The 21,931-nt window shown below is 45.6% G+C and overlaps 1 protein-coding gene across 2 annotated transcripts in view; it reads right to left on the minus strand.

Moving 5' to 3' along the window:
• Positions 1 to 21,931, minus strand: part of Sgk1 (serum/glucocorticoid regulated kinase 1) — a 117,496-nt gene that overhangs the window by 68,669 nt on the left and 26,896 nt on the right. The window contains exons 1-2 of one of the 2 annotated variants that reach the window (XM_039109489.2): positions 924 to 1,060; positions 618 to 830 (exon numbers count right to left, since the gene is read on the minus strand). In XM_039109489.2, coding sequence (XP_038965417.1) covers positions 618 to 830; positions 924 to 953 — 243 coding nt within the window. In that variant the 5' untranslated portion in view covers positions 954 to 1,060. Of the gene's footprint in view, positions 1 to 617; positions 831 to 923; positions 1,061 to 21,931 lie in introns of those variants that run through there. The other variant, XM_006227723.2, reaches the window with a different exon arrangement.

The raw sequence follows: 21,931 nt of genomic DNA on the forward strand, positions 1-21,931 counted from the left end.
TTAAAGGTTGACTTTAATTAGATAACACAGCAGGAGGGAGGCCGGTGAGATGGCTTTGTGGGTGAAGGCCATTTGATCCAAGCCCAGTGACCTGAGTCCTTAGGACTCATATAGTAGAGGAGAGAATGATACTTACCTAACTTGTCCTTTAACTTCCATGTGTGTGTCAAGGTGCACATGCAAGTACACACACACACACACACACACACACACACACACACACACACACGTAGACCACACAAACGCACCACACAAACGCACATGTGCATGTGCATGCTTGCACACACAGTAAGCATAATTTTTAAAAAGGAAAACACAGCAGGTATGTGTTGCAGACCTATGATCTTATCCCTGAGACAGAGGAAGGAGAACTGTAAATTTAAAGCCAACAAGTTCCAGACCAAACCAGCATCACATAGTCAGAATCTAACTCAAGAAAAGGAAGTTAAGAGGAAAAGGAGAAAGGAGGAAATAAAAAAGTGTAACAAACTCTGGATTCTATTTCCTCCTTACAAGCATGAATATACAATTTTTTTAAATTGATATCTCTGGCACAAACACAAGAAAAAGGTTTCAAATTCCAGAACAACATGCCCCCAGAAAAATAAAGAACTTACTTCACCCCCAGGTTGGATCTCCCAGGAACGGGACTCCTCCGGAGATAGCATCCCCCTCTGGAAAGTGTGGTCACCTAGGCATGATTGACACAGAGCAGGCTCGAAGTCTGGCTCCCCGGGAGGAAGATGCACCCCAGCGGGGCCAGTGTACTTCAAGTTGGGACTCTGATGCTTGTCCACGCTGACCATGGGGCTCTTGATCCATCTGCGTACCTGAAAGTGCAGAAGAGAAAGTAGAGAGATGCCAAGGTCGTTGTTTACAGCACTCGGCTAGGAAATGCCATGAGAATTCTTAGTTTCTCAGACCTTCCAACCGTTTCTTCTAATCCGGGCCATTCTGACTGTTCTTTCATCTCCCCAAGCAGCTCCTCAATTATAGGCTTAAGGTAATGCTACTTCCTCTCCTGTTGTAACAGTTGCAACATTTCCATCCTACCCCAGTTGCAACATTTTCATTGTACCCTATTGTTATTATCTGCAACACTGGGAATTGAACACAGGACTTCACACAGGCTAAGCAAACACTATACCAAGCTAGGGCCTGAGTCTTAGGTTTCTATTTTCATTTAGTTAACATTTTACAGGGGAAGTGCTTATCTTGGCTTACAGAGTAGGCAGATGCAGTCCACCATGGTGGGTAAGGAATGGGATAAACGGCTGCATAAATATGTATGCAGCTAGGAGTCTAATCCAGCAACTGATGGAACAGGAAGCAGAAAATACTGGTCCATCCCTGCTGGCCTTGCCACCCGAGAAACTGAGGCAGGAACATGAAAAGTTCAGAGCCAGCTTCAGCTACCGAGTATGTTCCAAGATGGGTAAGGAACACTTGAGCTGGATGTGCAGTCCCTCTACTCGGGGGCCTGAGGCAGGGGGAACCTTTTAAGGCTAGCCTGAGCTACAAAGTAAGATTCTGTCTCAACAGCTGGGAGGATGGCGAGGCTGGGAATGAGCTCACTCCAGTAATTCTAACTACTGGGAAGATGGAGACCAGAGAACAAGTTCAAGGTCAGTCTCCGATTTGCAGGCAGTTCAAGGCCAGCCTGGGCTACTTGGGAGCCCAAGTGACAGTGAATGTTATCAGTATGAGGTTTAGACTACAATAGACACAGCTGTGTTCCTTGTTAAGAGTCATGGGTGGTCCCCCTCCCCTTTACAACAGTCAGTCTTTTACATTTTATTTTTTTTAATAAATGTTAGGTTGCATCATAATTGCTGCTCTGGGCTGCACTTTCATTGTTTAGGGGCTAATGTTATTTATTTACAAGGCCCTTAAGCAATTAAAACCACATTTCTCTATTTGTTTATATTTGTGTGTTTAAATTTCCTTTATCTGTCTTATTTCTGTGTCCTTTCTCCTTTACCCCTCCCCCCCCAATTCCCCGCCTTTCCCGTGCCCCTCTCTCTGAGAGATCTTACTATATAACCCAAGGAAGCCTCAAACCTGTGACCCTCGTGCTGCTTTCGTTGTCCAAGGACTGGGTTTGTATGATACCCGACACCACCATGCCTGACTGAAAACTCTAGTGCCTCTCTCTTCTCTCTCTGTCACTGAGCCCTGTATCCTTTTCAATGTCTGTCTCAACTATCACTTTTGGAGTCTTAGCAGGTATTCGTGCCTGCAATCTCACAACTTGGGAGGCAGGAGGATCAGGAGTTTAACAAGGTCAACCTTGACTTCATAAACCACGCCTCAGGCAGGGCTGTGCTGGTGTACACCTTTAATCCCAGCACTTAGAAGGCAAAGGCAGGCCTATCTCTGAGTTCAAGGCCAGCCTGGTCTACAGAGCAAGTTCTAGGACATCCAGGGCTACACAGAGAGATCCTGTCTAGAAAAACAGAAACAAAACAGAACATCATGTCTCAAAAATGTTTTTTAGACCATAAGATGAATAAACACTATTTTGAATTTACTATTATGACAGGCTGTTTCCGTGGTATTTCTTGGATTGCAGAGCACTACAAGTACACTGGTTGGTGTATTCAAAGGCATTTGTTGGGGCTGGGGATTTAGCTCAGTGGTAGAGCGCTTACCTAGGAAGCGCAAGGCCCTGGGTTCGGTCCCCAGCTCCGAAAAAAAGAACCAAAAAAAAAAAAAAAGGCATTTGTTATGGGTTGGAAGGTGGCTCAGTGCATGAGGACTCTGAGTCCCATATGTCTGGCATCCTAAGGATTCCTGCAAGCTGACAAGTCAGGACAGAGGATCCCCAGAAGCTGGCCTGCCCTAAGTGGCCACAAAGAACAAAAAGAACCTGTGTCACAAGCAGCATGAAGGAGGGTACCCAATGCCCGAAGATGTCCTCTGATAGGGATGCTTTGTCACAGATGTGCCCGCACTCACACAGCACACTCACTCACAAGGCACACTCACTCACAAGGCACACTCACTCACAAGGCACACTCACTCACAAGGCACACTCACAAGGCACACTCACTCACAAGGCACACTCACAAGACACATTCAGAAAGTACACTCACTTACAAGGCACACTCACACAGACATACTCACAAGGTACACTTACACAGGCACTCACCAGGCACACTCACTCACACAAACACACCCAAACGTACCATACATGCACACACACAGAGAAATAAAAATGTTCAGTTACAGCTTAGGGGTACGGCTAAGTAAGAGCAGTGTTTACCTTCCAGTGTAAAGTTTGGTTCCCAGCATTATAAAAGAAAGAAGTTTGTCTGGATCATGAGTGCAGTCTAAAACCTAAGCTTCTGGGATAGAACAGAATCTCTATTCTTGATGTAGTCTCAAGTTTGTTTTGGAATTGGAGTTTTAGGCTGTAGTAGGGACTGGATTCACCCTGTGGCCCCTTGAATGCTAGGCAAATGTCCTACCACTTAGCTACGTCCCCAGCCTTCCAAATGTGTTTCTGATCAGCCTAGAAGTTTTATTTCAGACGGAAAATATTTTGTTTTCTCCTTCTTCAGAGGGCTTTTGAGCTTGAAGCTGGTAATGGTTCCTGTTTTATTACCAAACTTGAGTTTGAAATTAATCTTTTTCCTCCGGCTTTCTTTCCATCTCTTTTAACAGATCTACAAACAGATCCATCTTCCATTTTATTCCCAAGTCACAGGGCCTGATTACAATTATTCTTAGATTCTGAGCCACCATGTGGTGTTGCTAGGATTTGAACTCAGGACCTCTGGGAGAGCAGTCAGTGCTCTTAACCACTGAGCCATCTCTCCAGCTCCTATTCTTAGATTCTGAAAGTTTAAATCTCCCCTTGCCTCTATGGACACTGAATTATGACTTGAGGTGTGTGTTTATTTACTAGAAGGACATATTATTTCTCCTATGAAATACATGAAGTTTAGTATACAAGGCAGAACGTGAAGCAGGTATTGTGAGTGGGCTCTTCAGGGGTTGAAGGTCCCTATTTCCACCAACCTACAGAAAGCGCTGGGCAGTAAAGGCAGAATTATGATTACAAGATGTCATATGCGTGGGCATATCCCCAGGTCTGCATTTCGCGGGGGAAAACCAGGCAGCAAACACAGAAACTTGAGATGGAAAGCCAACCGCAGCTTCCAGGAAAGCAAAAGAAAGCAAATGCTTTTGTGGGTTTATTTGGGAAGTATTGTGTCCTCTTTTCCCCCAATGTTGATTCTTTGAATCCATTGCACATCTTTCTCTGAAGCTAAGAGAAACCAATACTTTGCGCATGTGCCAAGAGCAGACGTGTCTGTTGTTTTAAATCAGTCTGCTGTGGGCACAGTGAGGATAGGTCTCAGACACCGAGACACTCTTAACGAATGAACGCATGAGAATATGGTCGCCTCTCTGCAGAGAGTGGAGCTAGGGAAGGAAGTAATCTATCTGTTCGGGAGTATCAGAGAAAATCATCACAAAAGCGACATTTTCTAGCAGGAATGGAGACGGTTGCTCGCTTTGTCTTGGTTTAGCCTTCACTCTGGCTTCAGGCTGTTCCTTACTTGCAGAAGACTTTCGCTAGCTTTTTAGTTCCTTCCCGCTACTCGCAGATTTTCACTAGCCTTTTAGCTTCACGAGTGGTTTTTTATGGGGCTTTAATTAAGGCAAGGGTTTATGGTATTTACTCAGCCTCAGAAATCCTTAGAGAGTGGTTCGGGTGTGAGATGTGAGTACACGCACAGGCTCCCTCTCCAGCCCTGCAGCCTGGGCAAGGTGCCCTCCAAAACTGCTGAGCAGAGAGCTTCCCTCAGGCCCTTAGGGAATTCAAGCTCCAGCCCGCCCCTCTTAGGGATGGCCTGAGCTGAATTGCTTGGTGGAGGGAGGGTTGTGAGTGGCTTTGGGAACCCTCAGAGACCGGCCACAATGGCTCCGTGCTGGAGGCAGCTGTGTGTGTTAGAGCCGTGAATGGCCGGATACAGAGGCAGTCCTGGCTGTGTGGCCACCTGGGTCTCATTTGATTCGGAGCTCCACAATAGTTGTGAAGGGCCTTGTAAACAAACGTAAACCTGAGGAGACGTCCATCTAAAACAAAGCGAGAGTTCTGCCGCTGGGGGCTCGGAGAGTTTAGTTCCAATCTGAACCGGATTTAGGAAGCAGTAATCTGTGCAGCCTGGAGTTAAAGCTTAAGACCATAACTAGAATTCTGGGCCGTGACTTGGTAAAGCACTAAACGTAATTCTTTGCTAAATCTAGTCTGCCTTTGTTTTTATTCGTTTATTTGAAAGGGGGGAGGGAAGAAGCTATCCAGAAGCCACAGTCCCCTTGGAGAGTTGCCAGATACGATTAAGGAGATTAGCCAGCTTTTAGGGATTTTCCACTTGTGGTTCTTTTTCCTATTATGTAATAGTAAACAGATATTGCTCTTCATATAAAACGGCTTAGCTGATAATGATATTATCAACTGATGAGGGAAAAAAAAATCATAGCTCGTCGGCACTTCTATACGATCCCAGACTGCAGAGCCTGTCTCAGGATTTCGGGAGGGCGAGCTGCCTCTTTCTCAAAAGCCATGGGAACCAGAGGTGGAAACAACTGTAATTTCAGAGAGGCACCCTTTTACCGTGGAAAACCTACTGTTTCTCTATGGCCGTAGTAACTTTCAAGTCCCCTACCCCCACGCCCCCAGTTGGGTAGCTCCTGGGATCCCAGCCCTTTGGAGGCTAGGGCAGGAGGAATTGGAAGGAGTGAGTGTAAGGACGACCTGGGCTATTGTTATAAGTTCCAGGCCAGCCTGGGGGACCCAGGAAGAACTTGTGTTAAACAAACCAAACCTAAACCTTCAAGAGCAAAACAAAGTAAAGAATGAAAAACAGATACATGTTTAAAAGCCTTTTAATCCTGATATAAGTCCGTTTTCCGGTGAAGATATTCAGGCAATATAAAAGGAGGATCTCCTGCCCCCAGACAGGACACAGGGAGTATATGATCTCTCACCTTGGTGCCCAAAGAACTATTCCACAGTCTCCAAAACTCGGACCATGCAGTGACATGGACTTAATCTCCTTACCGCAGCGATATCTGCTAATTGTACGACTCTTTTTCCTCTGAATATCTTCATTGCTTATATAGAACCACATGATTTGCTTTTTCTATTTCTTCTGCGTTTGTGGACTGTAAGGATAAGATTCACTGCGTGGCCTCTTTTAAGACATAAGCAATATGGACTTACAAATAAAATAGTAGTTACTCTGTTGTTTTTAATGAAAATTATGTTAGCTTAGGGAAAACCACGAGCTTTGCTAAGGTCCCCCTATGAAGGCAAGATCTACGCTACATTTAGTTTCATCCCTTATATAGCCATGCCTGCCCTGAAGAGGCGCCCTGACTGAGTGGCCTCTGGGATTCCCCAGCTCTCCACGCCTTTGGGATTTCCCAGTCCTTCCCATGCATCCTGTTCTAGATCCCCAAGGTCTAATATTGGATTCCTCCAGGTTTGGTCCTCCTCTGGAGGGGTCTAGAAGGAGGAGAGAGGATGGAAGGGGGAAGAACACACATTTCTGTACCATCCTCCATGTTGTAGCTCACAAGAAGCACCACCCTCAGAATCACTACAGTGGTTGTGAGTGCTACACACCACACACAGACTTAGCCTTGAATTCCAAGCTCAGTGTACTGTGAGTGTTGCACACCACGTACAGTCTTATCCTTGAACACCATGCTCGGTAATTTAAGGTCCCCTTCTGATTCCAATAAAATGTCATTCACTGATCAGTGGTAGGCAGAGCTCAGGGACTCATTAATATGAGTGTTTTGAAACGGAGATAAAATCGTAGGACTGATCCTCTCTTTTGAATTTGTCTTGGGCAGAGGAAATGAAGACGAGGAAGGAGGGAGAAGGTAGAGGAGGAAAATAGAAAGGAAGGGAAATCACTGTGTAAGGGTCAATGTGTGCTATTTACACTTTGGCGATTAGAAAACAAGATGCAGGCTGGAGGGTGGCTCAGGGGTTGGGAGCTCTGACTGCTCTTCCAGAGGTCCTGAGTTCGGTTCCCAGCAACCACATGGTGGCTCACAGCCATCTGTAATGAGATCTGATGCCCTCTTCTGGTGTGTCTGGACAGCTACAGTATACTTATATACTTTAAATAATTTTTTAAAAAAGGAAAAGATAACAAGACTCAAGAAGAAAAGAGCTGCTGGTCTAATCTCTGAGCAACAACCGAGGTTCCTCCACAAGCTTTCAGAGCTTCCTCTCCCATCCCTCCCAGAAACTCCTCTTCCAGTAATTTTAACCTCTTTCTTCTTCTAGACTATTGACTTTAAACACACCAAACTTGTTGTTTTTGCAATATCTCTAAAAGCTAGCAAACTAAAAACAGCCCCTTTACACCCACAAACTCTGCCTCGTTCCAGCATCCCTGGCCCACCACCACGACTTTTTCTGTTTTTAGCCAAGTTTCACAGAAAAATGGTCTTCATCTCCTTACCTCAAACTCTCTCATACCAATGCACATCAATTTTGTACCTGAGCAAATATGGAAAATCCGAAGTCTGACCATTTTAAATTGGGACCATCTTTCTCTTTCTCATGTAGCATTTAAGGAGCTCAACAGAGCTAGACTTAGTGTCATTGCTCATCCCAGTACTAAGGGGGCTGAAGCAGGAGGATCAGGAGTTCAGAAGAGGCATTGCTACACCTGAGAGGTTCAGGCTAACCTGGGATACATGAGCCCCTGAAACAAAAACCCACAACAAAACAAACAGCAGCTTTTCTAAGGGTAGGGGGACATTCCAACAAAAGTCAGTAGCTGTCGTGCAAGACAAGGACAGAAAGAAACATGTGTGACCTTTAAAAGAGGATGCTGGCTGCATTTCAGAGGGGACTGAGAGGAGCCTGTGTTTCCTCATGCAGCAAACATTTCACGAATGTACTCCAGAGGAGTCTCTTGGTCCGAAAAGCCCAAAGCCACACCTAGAACTCGGCTCCCACCTTTGTAAGACTGAGAATATGAACAGCCCCGTCTTGGGGCTGTATTCGGGTCAAATGAGAAGATCATGTCAGGGAGATACTTTGCCCTGATGAACACGGTCTATGGTTGATACTATTATGATTATAGCTTCATCCCATGAGCGTTTTATATAAAATCACGGGATAAAGGATAAAGAGATATCTCAGCCCGGTTGGGAGAAAGCAGAGAAGGCCCCTTAAAGGCAGTGATGATTCAAATAAATCTTTAAGGCTAAGTAAACCCAGGTGAAATAAAGGAAATTTCCATTCCATTCCAGGGACTGTATTTCCAGTACAGGGGTCAGCAGAGGCGGGATCTATTTGGGGTGTTCCAAAGACAAGTCCAAGAAAGGAAAGTCGAAACTTATATTTTTTTAATTTTTATGTTACATTTATTTAGTTTGTGGATGTGGTCCAGTCTAGGCAGGTTATGTGGCAGTTGGGTGTAGTTGCTGTTTCCTACAGTGTGGGTCCTGGGGAACTGAACTCAGGCTGTCAGTCTTGGCCACAAGTGCCCTTACTGCCCAGCTGTCTCTCCTGCCCACTGTTTTTTAAGGAGAGATAGGAAGAGTGCGTCACGATGCCTCTGAAGTGTCTGCACCTGAGAGCCGGAGAGCCGGGTTATTAGATAACTTTGATGTGGCATAGGCTGCGGGAAAATGTGAGCAGTTGAGTCAGAAAAGCTAGAAAAGAGATAAGGCCCCAACAACAGCCACAGGATGGGAACGCAGTGGAGGATGACTCAAAGGTATCGATTGCTTCTCAAGTCTCTGCCCTTCCCATCCAGGCTCATCACCACTCTTGGTCTTGGTACTTCTGTTTCTTCTGGCTTCTTAAAAACATACAGACAAGGTAGCTTGAATCTGTCCTGCTCGCTAGAACCGTAACATCCATCCAAACACCATATGCAGTCTGGCCAGTAGCTGGTGAGGGCGGTGCTAACTTCCCCATTGTCTTTGCTTCAAATCTGTGTATGTGTGCACATTCATGACCTGGCGCATGTGTAGGGGTCAAAGGACAATGTCTCCTGTTGGTCCTCACTTCCTGCCTTATTCTCTAGTTTGCTGTTGCCTACTCATGACTGGTTGGCCCGTCAGTTTCTGATGAGGTGCATCTCATCTCTCTGCCTCCTACTTCTGGTATTACAGATGTGCTTGACTGTCTTCAGCTTTCAGTGCATACAGAAGATCTGAACTCAGGTCCTCATGCTTGCGTGGCAACCACTTTACCCACTGAGCCATCTTGTCAGGAAGGATGTCCTGTAAGAAATTCCACGAAGTTCTTTACTTGCTGCCTACTATGCCAAGTAACCTCTTGCTTCCCTTTGTTTTTAGCATGAATACGTTGGTTGCAGTTGTCTGAATTGATGTCATCACTCACTAATACATGTTACAGGAACAGAAACACCCACATCAGTGGTTAAACCTGGATATCATAGTCGGGAACACCAAGTTGTAGAGGTTTGGCCTGTTGCTATGTATTGTGATGCTCTATTCTGTATCCCAAGGTCTAGTTGCCTCAAGATGAGTGAATTCTTACATGTGCCAGCTTTTGTTGTGCAAACATTGCTCCTTAATTTAAAACTCTCGGTTAATAAAAATGCCTACAGCCTGTAACTGGGCAGGAGAGAAAGGTAGGTGGGGCTTCGGCTCCTTGGCTTGGGGTCTGAGGCAGAGCCAACAAGGAGAGAAGGAATAAGAAGGAGGAAGGTGCCTTGGGGAGATGGATTGTGAGCACAAGGCCTGTTGGAGTAGGAGGGGCTTAGTTAAGGAAGTAGACAAACTAGCATAAGAGTTGATATCTGCCCAGCTCTAATGCTGTAAGGCTTACTATAAATATAAAAGTTGTGTGTCTTTTATTTGGGAACTGAATGATCTAAGGTGGGGTAGAAACCCCCAGATAATACTTACTACAACACCAAGTATGTTAGGTTATAAATTCCCTGGTGCACAGAGTCCACCCCACGTCCTTTGATCTTCCACCCTGATGGAAGGACTCAGTCATACACTTGAGACAACCATCTGACATCTAGCTGCTCATCAGGATCTGACTGATGTGAGGGTTTACTTATTGAAACGAAAAACTACATGCCTATTGCTTTCCTCGTTTATGTCCCCTTGAGTGGGTGAATTCCCAACCCCCCCCTCCACTCCCCGCTGCCTCTCACTGGGGACATTTACAAAGCTCCTTCTATGTGACGTCTCCCAAGCCTGCTTCCTATCTCCTTTCAAGTTGAGTCACTCACAAAACGAGAGAGAGTCAGTCATCCTCTGACCAGAGTGTAACTCGGTTTCTACCTCAGGCAGAGGGTGGAGGAGGATTTGGAAGACAAAAGGCTTGCTTTATCCAGGGCTCTGTCCTGGGAGGGCTGGCCTTGGAGGTGTGCTGGAATGAGAACACAGAGGTAGGGGGCCAAGTTGGCAATGAGGCTGGAAGACTGAAACACAGAGCTACTCTACTCACCACAGCTGGTTTTGTACTTAGGCCCCATCGAGACCTAGGAATAAGCATTGCCTATGGATAGAGTTTCAGGCTTTCCTTTAGGTGCTCCTAAACATAGACATTCAAAGGGAGGTTTAAAAAATTCAGGTATGTTTGTGTATGTATGTTTTTAAAGATCAGTTCAGGTGGTAGAATGCTTGCTTAGCATGCATAATGCCCCAGTTGGATCCTCAGTACCACATAAATCAGCCGTGGTGGTACATACCCAGAATTCCTGGCCCTTGGGAGGCAGAGACAGGAGGATCAGAAGTTCGAGGCTAGCCTCAACTTTTCAAGGCTGGACTGAGAGCTGTCTCAAAATAACAAGGAAACATTGAGCTAGGGATGATAGCACAGACATTTATATCCCAGCAGTAGTTAAGGTGGATCTCTGGATTCAAGGTCAGCCTGTTGCACAGAGTGAGTTCCAGGTTATCCATGGCTACACAGAGAAACCCTGGCAGAGAATTGAACCAAAAAATACCTAAAAGAGCTGAAACCAAACGAACACACCAAAAACCATGAAATGACCACAACCAAGTATAAAACAAAACAAAACAAAACAAAACAAAACAAAACAAAACAAAACAAAAAAACAAAGAAAAACAGCAACAGAAGAGACTTTCTACAGGGATGAAGTGAATGAAGAGAACTGAATTTCATTCAGTGGCTGGAGATGCCATGATTCAGAGCCCTGGCTGCTCTTCCTGAGGATCTCCACTTAATTCACAGGACCTACATGGCGGCTCAGAATCATCTGTAATTCTACTTCTAGGGGATCCTATACCCTCTACTGAGGTTTGCAGCCCTAGGCGCATAGGTGCATGCGTGCGAGCACGCATGGTCAGGACGCATACACATCCATGTGGGTTAAGCACTGATCATGAAAAGTCAGAATTAAAAGAGAGGGGCTGGGGATTTAGCTCAGTGGTAGAGCACTTACCTAGGAAGCGCAAGGCCCTGGGTTCGGTCCCCAGCTCCAAAAAAAAGAACCAAAAAAAAAAAAAAAAGAGAGTCAGATCAGCTCTAGCTTTGCAATGGCCTTGAGCAAGACACGTGAGGCTTCTGAAAAGTTTTCAGTGTCGTTATGCATCGGATGGAGGTCACGGAGCAGGTAAGTCCCGGACATGTCATAGATTTGAGACTATTCACTGGAGTAGTACTCAGACAACTTTGATCCCCCTGTGTCTGGGGCACATGGCACTCGGCCCAAATTTATTGAATGAATGCATGATCAAAGGGCATTTGCTCGACCCTGAACATTTTCTTCCTGCTGGCTCTCCGATCACACTCTTCCACAGCTCGGAAGTTTTTTTTTTTTTTTTTTTTTTTTTAAATAAATCTTTTTTAAAGCTTTATTTATTATATGTAAATACACTGTAGCTGTTCAGACACACCAGAAGAGGGCATCAGATCCCATTTACAGATGGTTGTGAGCCACCATGTGGTTGCTGGGATTTGAACTCAGGACCTCTGGAAGAGCGGTCAGTGCTCTTAACCTCTGAGCCATCTCTCCAGCCCCAGCTCGGAAGTTTTAAAGTAAGTTAAGCTTACTTTAAATAAATAAATAAATAAATAAATAAATAAATAAATAAATAAATGCAAAAGGTTTTAAAAATCATCTCACTGGGGTTGGGGATTTAGCTCAGTGGTAGAGCGCTTGCCTAGCAAGCGCAAGGCCCTGGGTTCGGTCCCCAGCTCCGAAAAAAAAAAAAAAAATCATCTCACTGTCTTAACGAGAGTTGTCAGAAAAGCCATTTCAGTTGCAAAAATAAAGGCCAAATGAAAGTCTTATTTGTTAGACCTGTGTACATTGCTTAATTAAATTGAGAGAGGTAAATAGAGGGACGATTAACCCGCAGAGAGCTAGGGGTGGTTCTGACAGCTCTGCTCATTTGTGGCATGCTCTCATTCGAACTGCATGCACACCCCCTTTCAGCTTTATACGAAAACAGCTTTCTCCAAATTCCCCCTGTGCTGTCTTCGTAATGGTTTCTATTTCTGTATTCTATTTTTTTCCCTTCGCTTCATGTTTTATAAATGAAGAAATGGTAAGGTTTAATTGTTCCCTGAAAGCAAGAACAGAGCCAAAACTAAGAGGGAAAAAAAAAAAAAAAGCTAGGGACTGGGTACCATACTAGGTCCAAGATTGTGCTCAGCAGACGGGGGGAGTCTGCATTTGGATGGGTACAGCTGTTTAAGGATATTATGGAAATTTCTGAAGTTGGAGAATTCGCTATACTTAATGGCTCCACAGGTTTTTTATGCCCAGCAGGACATTGGTCAGAAGTTGAAGGTCAGGGCGTGGAATAGAACTTGGTTGGTAGAGCTCCTGCCCAGCATGTACGACGAGGTCCTGGGTTCAATACTCCAGTGCCTTTTCAATACTTCAGATCAGCATTTGGGAGCTGGGGCAGGAAGACCAGAAATTAAGTCCTCCTCTAAAGCCACAGAGGTTGGTGGTTTAGCTGGAGTGTGCTAAAGCTGGTTCTGTGGCAGTAACTCTGACCACTGTTTCTTAATGAGCCCAGGCTCACACACCAGGGAAGGCACTGCCCTGTGGATTGAGCCTTTCTATAATTAGCCAATCCGATGGTGGCAATCCCTCCATTGAGACTCCCTAACTCCCTCTGGGCTGTGTTGTGTTGACAGCTGAAACTGACTATGGGAGGGAATGATGAAAATAAAATGTTATCCTCTGCTATGGAGTGACTTTGAGGCTAGCCTGGGGTACATGATTAAGACACAACATGAAACAAAACAAAAACAACTACAAAAGCAAACGAACAAACCCCAGTAAAATAAACGAAAGGAAATGAATATAGTCCAGTTGGGGGAAGAAGTCTACAGGCAAGGGCAGTCAGAGACAGCCCCTCTTCCTGCTGCTAGGAGTCCTACAGGAAGACCAAGCTGCACAACTGTTACAGATGTGCAGAGTGCCTAGGTCTGTCCCACACATTCTTTAAAGAGAAATTAAGACAGAGGGATATGGGGTGCGGTTTATCGCTGTTGGGGATGCTTTCAGGGGAGCTAGTGGGCAGGGCCTTACTTGGTGTCCCTGGTGCTGGCTGGCCTCAAGGAAAGCACAGGGTAGGTGGAGGGAGGGGTGGGAAGGAGAAGGGGAGGGATGAAGTGAGGGAAAGACAGACAGAGTGTATAGGGAAGGGCAAACTGAAATCAATGGTGTGGTAGGGAGCATCTGTGGGACAAGCTAGAAGCCTAGGATAATGAGAATGCCAGGAACCTGTGAGGGTGATCCCAGTTAAAGCTCTCAGCAACCGGAAAATGGAGCGGCCATCTCCTGTAATCAGAAAAGACTTCCACTGCCTGGACTGGGACACCAACCCAGCCACAAAACCCTAGACCCACAATTTCTCCTGCTTATAATACGCGCAGGGGTAAAAGATGGAGCAGAATTTGAGGGAAGGGCCAACCAATACCTGGCCCAGCTTAGACCCATGCCATGAGAGGAAGCCCACCCCGACACTGTTAATGATATTCTGCTATGCTTGCATATAGGAGCCTAGCATAACTGTTGTCAGGGAGGCTTCACCCGGCAACTGATGGAAACAGAAGTAGAGGCCCACAGCCAAACTTTTGGAGGAGCTTGGAGAATCCTATGGAAGAGGGGGAGGAAGGATTGAAAGAGCCAGAGAGGTCAAGGACACCACAAGAAAACCTACAGAATCAACTAGCCAGGGCCCATGGGGGCCACAGAGACTGAACCACCAACCAGAGAGCATGCGTGGGACTGACTTGGTCTTCCGCACATTTGTAACAGTTGCGTAGCTAGGTCTCCATATGGTACTCCTAATAGCAGGAGCAGGGGATGTGTCTGACTCTGTTGCCTGCCTTTTGATTCCTTTCCTCTAACTGGGCTGCCTTGCCCAGTCATGATGGGGGAAGATGTTCCTAGGCCTAGTTGATATGCCAAGGTGGGTTGATGTCCACGGGAGGCCTCACCTCTGCAGGGAAGAAAGGGAGGGTGGGAAGATGGCAGGGAGGGGAGGAGAGGGAAGAGAGAAGAAAGGGAAGATGGGATCTGGAGATTGAGATGTAAAGTAAATAAAAAATACAAAGAGAGGGGGGGATATGGCTATTAACACGAATCTGTCTAAATGGAGAGAGAAAGAAAACAGGAGAGGTTTTTCAAGTCAGAGACATCTAAACATCTAAATAATTGTAATAATTATAAAGTCAAGAGGCCAGAATCAAAGATTTCCCAGGAGAGACCATCTTTCCAGAACTGGCATCTGGCCTGCTCTGCTAGTGGCTATCAATTCTAGACAGTAGAGCCAGAGAGAGAGAGAGAGAGAGAGAGAGAGAGAGAGAGAGAGAGAGAGAGAGAATGAATATATGAATATGGTGAATATGTCTATAACACAGCACATTTACTCGACCCTAAGCCCCAGAAGGAAACCTTTCCATAGATGAAAACTGATAGGAGATGTGGCAGGAAATGATCGTGGATGCTCCTGGCCATGACGGCTCATCACTGATCCGATCCTTTACTATAGAATAAAATACATCAGCTACGGAGACTACACAAGTGTGTATTAGCAGATGCTGTCATCACTCTATAGCAAGCTGGCAAGAAACATGTAAACACTTGCTTAGCTTGGTTGGGGAAAATTTGGTTTTTAGCATCTTGGTACCTCCTTCAATCGGTGCACTTTGGAACACACATGAACACACACGTGCGCGCGCACACACACACACACAGACACACACACACACACGGAGTACAGTTATATGCTCATTCTTTTTCTCTCTCTCTCCCTCCCCCTCCCTCTCTTCCTCTCCCTTCTTCCCTCCCTCTCTCTCCCTCCCTCCCTGCCTGCCTTAATAAAAACAATGTTTCATTCTGAAACTCAGACTGACCTGCCTCAGCCTCCCAAGTGCTGAGATTCCAGACACACTGTATCACACTCAGACTGATAAGGCAAGCCCTCCTCTGTGACCTCCTTCTCAAGTGGGAAGGGCTTTTCTCAAAGCCATAACTGGGTCAAGGTCAGTACTCAGGACACCTGCCAGCTGGGATGAGTGTGTGCATCAAGTGACAACATTCAGGAAACTCTACAGCACATTGGCCACGTTGGTTTATCAATCCAAGTGTGTGTGTGTGTGTGTGTGTGTGTGTGTGTGTGTGTGTGTGTGTGTGTGTGTCAGTCCGTCGGTCTGTCTGTCTGCTTGGAGACAGAGTTTCCCTGTGTGTCTAGCACTGAACTTACATTCTATAGCACTGAACATATTCACAACATAGTCTAGGTTACCCTGGAATTCACAGCAACTCTCCGTCTTCCTCACCCTCAGACGGTACAAGTCCACTGCTTAGACTATGGAGAGGTTTCCCGAAGGGATGGCAGCAGCCGTATCCTTGAGCACGTGGAAAGGCTTGAGATAAAGGTACGTCTAATAAGAGACAGTGAGAGGCAGAACCCCATTGGGCTCAGATCTACGGAGTGCATTTCAAAATGCAAACCCCGATGTTGCTAGGCACAGGAATGAAATTATGTGGGAAGAAAGCCACTTTTAGTTCCAAAGACTTCACAGGGTCGGCAGCAGGGACATTGTGCACAGATGTTGGTTATGCCATCCCGGTCTGGCTCGCTCTCTCTCTCTCTCTCTCTCTCTCTCTCTCTTTCTTTCTTTCTTTTTTTTTCTTTTTTCTTTTTTCTTTTTTTTTGTTCTCGTTATTTGGGTTTTGTTTTGTTTGGTTTGGTTTTGGTTTGTTTAGGCCTCCTGATGTGCCATGCTTCATTTCTTTGGGGGCTGACTGGTGGAGAGTTACTGAGCTGTCCCCTGGTTCAGGCACGATCAGCTGGGTCTGTTGTGGGCAGGCACTTACAGGCACATGGTAGTGGCAATTTGCTCCCCATTATGGAATTATTTCAATATTTTGAAACCAGCATGGGCTTACCAGTGAGCATCAGACAAACATCAGTCAGGTCTAAGGAAAGAGGAGATGCTCCACATGTTTGTGGAGATGACAGTCACATCAGGTGGCAATAGTAACTGCCAAATTGTTAGCATTCTTCATGGTTCACTCCTCGTGCTGTCTTGATCCTCAGGTAATCACATCCCGGGCTTAATCTCTCTTGCACAATCTCATCGCCCGTGAATGCTCCACTCAGAACCAAAAGGTAACAAAGGGTCTTGTTTCTTTTTCAGGGTTTTTGGGTTTCGTTTCGTTTTGCTTCTGAAACAGGAACTCCTGTAACCCAGGCCGGCCTCAAGCCCTGTGTACAGCAGAGGATGACCTTGAACTCCTGACCCTTCTGTTTCTACCTCCCAGTGGCTGCGATTACAGGTATGCTCCCCTGTTCATGGACAACGGACACAGGATTGATTTGTTTCCATTCATCTGCCAATATGTAGTGTAAATAAAGCAAGCGCTTTAAAAAAAGAGCAAATGATCCGAGCTCAGAGCGTGTTAATGAGAAGATATAGAAGAATATTTTGGAAATGTGGAATGAAATTTCTTGGGTGGAGTGGATTTTTACCTGTAGATACTTTGTCTAGCGAAGTCACTAATCAGTAATAGAATAAACATGGAGATAATACTGACAGCCAGAGACATTGATACTGGCATGCTCACCATGAATACCAAAAAAAATGCTGTTCCTGTGTAAGTCGGGCAGCTGGGAATACTAAAGAAAGGTCATTGTTATTATTGTTGTTGTTGTTACTATTGTTAGTTGGGCTGCATGGTCCCTGTCTGTACCCCTAGCAGGTGAGAGGTAGAGGCAGGAGGATTAGGAGTTAAAGGCCAGCTTCAGCTACATAGTGAGTTTGAGGCCAGCCTGGGCATCCTGAGACCTTGTTTCAGAACAGAACAGGTCTTTAGTGGGCGAGTGATGGGGCTTAGAGGGGCTTCTCTCAGTCCCACAAGATGTGGCTTGGGAACTCAAGGGCACCATCTTAAGTGACAGCTTAACCTTCTTGCTCACTGCTCTCTGTCATCCCCTTCCAAGCCACTGTCCTCCTGGTTCCCAAACCTACCTTCCCAGGGCACAGTTCTGATCAGATGACCTCCTTGCTTCTTACCTTCCAAGGCTTTTACTGAATAAGGTTCGAGTCTCTGTGGTTAGCATTTCATCTTGTCTCAGCTACAGTTCACGTTCCTTGAATATAGCTCGGATCCGGTGCGTTTATGTACTAATTTAGTTGTTTCCGTCGTGTTGGAGGGGGAGGTGGGACCCAGGGCTCACTGTTGTTACACAGGGACACTGTTTGTGGAGATGATTCTCACTGCTGCCTTCCAACTCAGTTGGTCTCAAACTCACGATCCTCTTGCCCCAACCTACCGAGTACTGGGATCACAGGTGTGCATCACCACGCTCAGCTTAGAGGATGATCAGGGTGGGTGGAGTAAGTATATAAGTCAAGTTCACAAGGTCATTGATTGCCGGGAAGGTGTGGTGGCTTGCTGAGATGCTCCCCCCCCCCCATTGGCTCATACTGCTGCATGCTTAGTCCCCAGTTGGTGAACTTTTGGGGAGGGATCAGGAGGTGTGTCACTGAGGTGGGCTCTCTCTCTGCCTGCTGCCTACAGATGAGAATGTAACTCTCAGCAACTGTCCCAGATCCTGCTTGCATGCCACCTTACTCAGTACTTTGACGACAATGGACAGATCCCCTGAAACTGTAAGGCAACCCCCAGGTAAATGCTTTCCTTTGTAAGAGTTGCGTTGGCCTTGGATGCTCTTTGCAGCAATGAAACAATAACTAAGACAAAAGTTATCTGTGGTGTAGATAACATCCATAACCAGTTGAGGTTAGACAGGTTTATCATTAGGTACCAGGGTGGGCTTCATTCTATTGGCTCAAAGACCTGAAAATCAACACTGAAATATCCTTGAGTAAGAATTCTTCCTCACTATCAGAGAGCATCAGCACCAATCAGACTTGATGCCCCATCAGTGCCACGGCCATATTCACTCTCTTTATAGCTACCTCTTAACTGTTACATGTATCTAGAGAACCCTTACAGACAGATAAACAGGAGCAAAGATTAAAAAGCAAGTCAGGAGACTCGAGCCACAGGTTTCCAGTATTTGGGCAGCCATGCTGTGAAAGGTGCTATGGGGGACGGAGGGCAGAGGAGGAGGCTATGGATGAAGACCCCGTCGGCTTCCCATATACCTATGTTAAAGGGAGCCTTCTCGTAAAGAACGCAGCTGCCTTGCAGAGCCCACATCAAAGAGGACGTCTGAGATCGTCAACTCTCTGAAGTCTCAAAATTGAGCAGTTTTGATTCCAGGCATTAGCTGAATCCTTTCCTTACGGCTCTTTGTAGCTCTGTGGCTTTTATTTGCTCTTGTAATGCTTTCCCCCCTCAAACTTTGCCATGGCCTATATAAATATAAAATATAATAACCCAGTCTGGCCTGCAGAATGTCTTAGACTCTCACCCTGCAGACTATAAAGCTGAGGCCAGCCATGGGCGGGGCCAGCCATGCTGCAGCAGATCAGGACTTGATTATGGTTAGCAAATTTGTAAACTTTCTGGTAATGTTTTTCTTAAATTTTTTTTAAAATTCATTTTATGTGGATGAATGTTTTGCCTCTATGCATGTCTGTGTACCACATGCGTGCCTGGTGCCTGTTAGAGGCCAGGAGATCCCTTATTACAGATGGTTGTGAACTGTTGTTTGGGAGCTGGGACTAGAACCCAGGTCCTCTGGGAGAGCATCATGCGCGCTCTTAATCGCTGAGCCGTCTCACTAGCTCCTGCAAATGTTTTTCTTTCCACATTGGTCAAAATCCTATGTAGGCAAATGCTTTTAGTCCTGTGTGAATTTCACAGATATTTTCCACAGGATAGTGCCCAGGAAAACTGGTTCTTTAGCATGTGCACACACAGGATCTTCCCTGCCCTTGGCTCCAGGGACTCTGGTCTCACACACTGGTGTTAGACCTGATATCCAGCAGAGGAAGACCTTGGATTTCTGACCCTCTCGCCTCCACCTCCCCAGTGCTGAGATGACAGGCCTGGGCCATCAAGCTTAGCGTGAAATTTTATTTGAGACAGGGTCTCCTACCAGGCTAACCTGAAATATGTCATCCTTCCATCTCAGCTGCCCGAGTGCCAGGACGCTGTGTTTGTAGGGATAAGCCATCACTCCTAGCTCGAAAAATAGACTTTGAAAACATCTTTGAAATCTGCAAATAGTATTAATTATTGTTTCGAATGCTCGTCGCCCCTTACAAAATCATTGAGTGAACCTTAGGAAAATAGCTCCAGAGCCGAGAGGGGAATTCCTGTGAAATTCATGCTGTATGTGTGTGTATGTGCCCTGCCCTACTTGCTGACAAGCATGCACAGGCTCCCGGGTAGAGCACATTTCTCCCCTCAGCGTCGTTATGTTCTACAGGACTACTTGCTACAGTGTTTTCTCCCCTACTCTGCACCAACTCTGACTGAGATATGGAGCCGATATAAAGTATAATTACAACATAATAACATTCCCTTGCCACTGGAGATGAAAATAATAGATTTTCTTATTTGAAACGAGACACCTTTTAACTGGACTCATTAGTGCTTCGATGGAAATTACGCCCGTTTTTAACTCCCTAGGTCTAGTCACCTTGAAGGCTCTTGTGTGCGTTCTGGTCCTGGTTAACATAATTGCATTCCACTTTCTTTTATTTCCATTAAATTATATACAATTATATTAGCTTAGCGAGACTCAGACTTTGAAATGTTTTTAAAATGAATTTCTAAAATGGGAAAGGTACTGTTTCACATCATCTGCAGAGAGCTAATAAAGCTGGGGCTTGAATACACTCTCATCGTTTTTTTAGCTCTTAGGATATCCATAATGTTCTTAGCTATAAGCTCTTTACCGTCTGGCTGGAAATGAGATTTTTAACCGACTTATTTGGTACTTTCCAGAGCGTCAGTGTTGTAAAAATGTTTTTACCTACTGATTAGGAGGCAAGCTTGTTTTGAAAGTTGAGGCCATCCTAAAATACAAGGTCACTGACATAATCTTCTAGTTAACACGGGTTTCAGATCTTGTTCAACAATCTTCCATAGAATGGCCTACAAAATCATTCCTATCTTAAGATTTCTGACTAAATTAATCAATGCAGGTTAAGACACACAAATAGGAGGGGGGGGGGATACGAACTACTCTTTATACTGCATAACAATGCCAATTTCCTGTTCTTGAGACGGGGTCTGGATAGGTGATCTAGACTAGCCTCTAACTCACATCCTCTTGCCTCAGAGTGATTAGATCATATACATGAGCCAACTCAGCGACGAGTAGGCATCTAAGAGAAACAAAGTACTTCTTCCTCAGTATACCGTGAGCTACTGGAACTGGGACCCTAACTTGCCTCTGATATTGGAGGGAGAGCCAAGAGTACCGACAAAGAGGCTAAATGGATAAATACTCTATCCTACTGCCAAGGGCCCAGTCTTACTCCGAAATAGCATCCATGTTCAGCATGATTGGATGAGCCTTGGAAACTGTCTTGGGACAGTCACATTGGGAAATCCCAAGAGACACAGGGAGCACGGCCTTAGAGATATGGCCTTTGGGGAAGACATAATGATCTTCTGGGGCTGCTGCTGGAATGAGACTGGTCTTGGCTCTTTATACATGGGTTTTAAGACTGATGGACACTACCATACATGGACAGGGGGAAGGAAAAGGAGACATTGTATAAATGGAGTCTAGAGGGACTCCTATGGCTCTGGTCCTATAGATAGCGCCTGAAACAGACTTTCTCCAACTTCTTAGACCACCTTTAGTGTCCTCAGAGTCTCCAAGGTCACTGGTTCTCAAATGCAGGCCTTCTCTGGAGAAGTCAGGAGAAAGTGAAGCAACAAAGCCTTCACTGGAATAACAAAGGAAGCATGCAGAATTGGTGCTGGACCCATAACTAGAACTTTCAGTTCATTAGGTGAGGTCAGAGCTTGGAACAGAATTTCTATGATACATCCTGTGGAAGGGACCACACCTTTGAAAGGCACCAAATAGTCTTTCTTTGGTTCCTGCCGTTCTGCTGTGTCTCTGCCCCTCCCTGATCACCTGAAACCCCGCTTTGGTTTGGCTTGGTTTTTTGGGGGGTTTTTTTTGGTTTTTTTACAGTTCTGATAACCTTTTTCTCCAACTGAACTTCTTTTCTTTCTTTCCCACAGGGCTAAGTTGTCAAGTGACTCTTTGCTAATCTGATTAACTGCTTTGAGTGTGTCCCAGACCTTACATACCAACTGGTAAAAGGAGGTCACTTCAAATCCTGCCTGTTCGTTGTCCCATAAATCCCATATGGGTATGTACACATGTGTTCTTCTGAGTTAACCTCTTCTGAGTGTCTAACACCACTTCTGTTAGGTTGCCGTGCACGGCCAGACTTGCTGGTGACTGCTTGACATCCTTGGATGCTCTAGGAGAGTGGTTCTCAACCTGTAGCTGGAATCCT

The sequence above is a fragment of the Rattus norvegicus genome, chromosome 1, assembly GCF_036323735.1.
Source record: "Rattus norvegicus strain BN/NHsdMcwi chromosome 1, GRCr8, whole genome shotgun sequence".
Classification (NCBI taxonomy): Eukaryota; Metazoa; Chordata; class Mammalia; order Rodentia; family Muridae; genus Rattus; species Rattus norvegicus.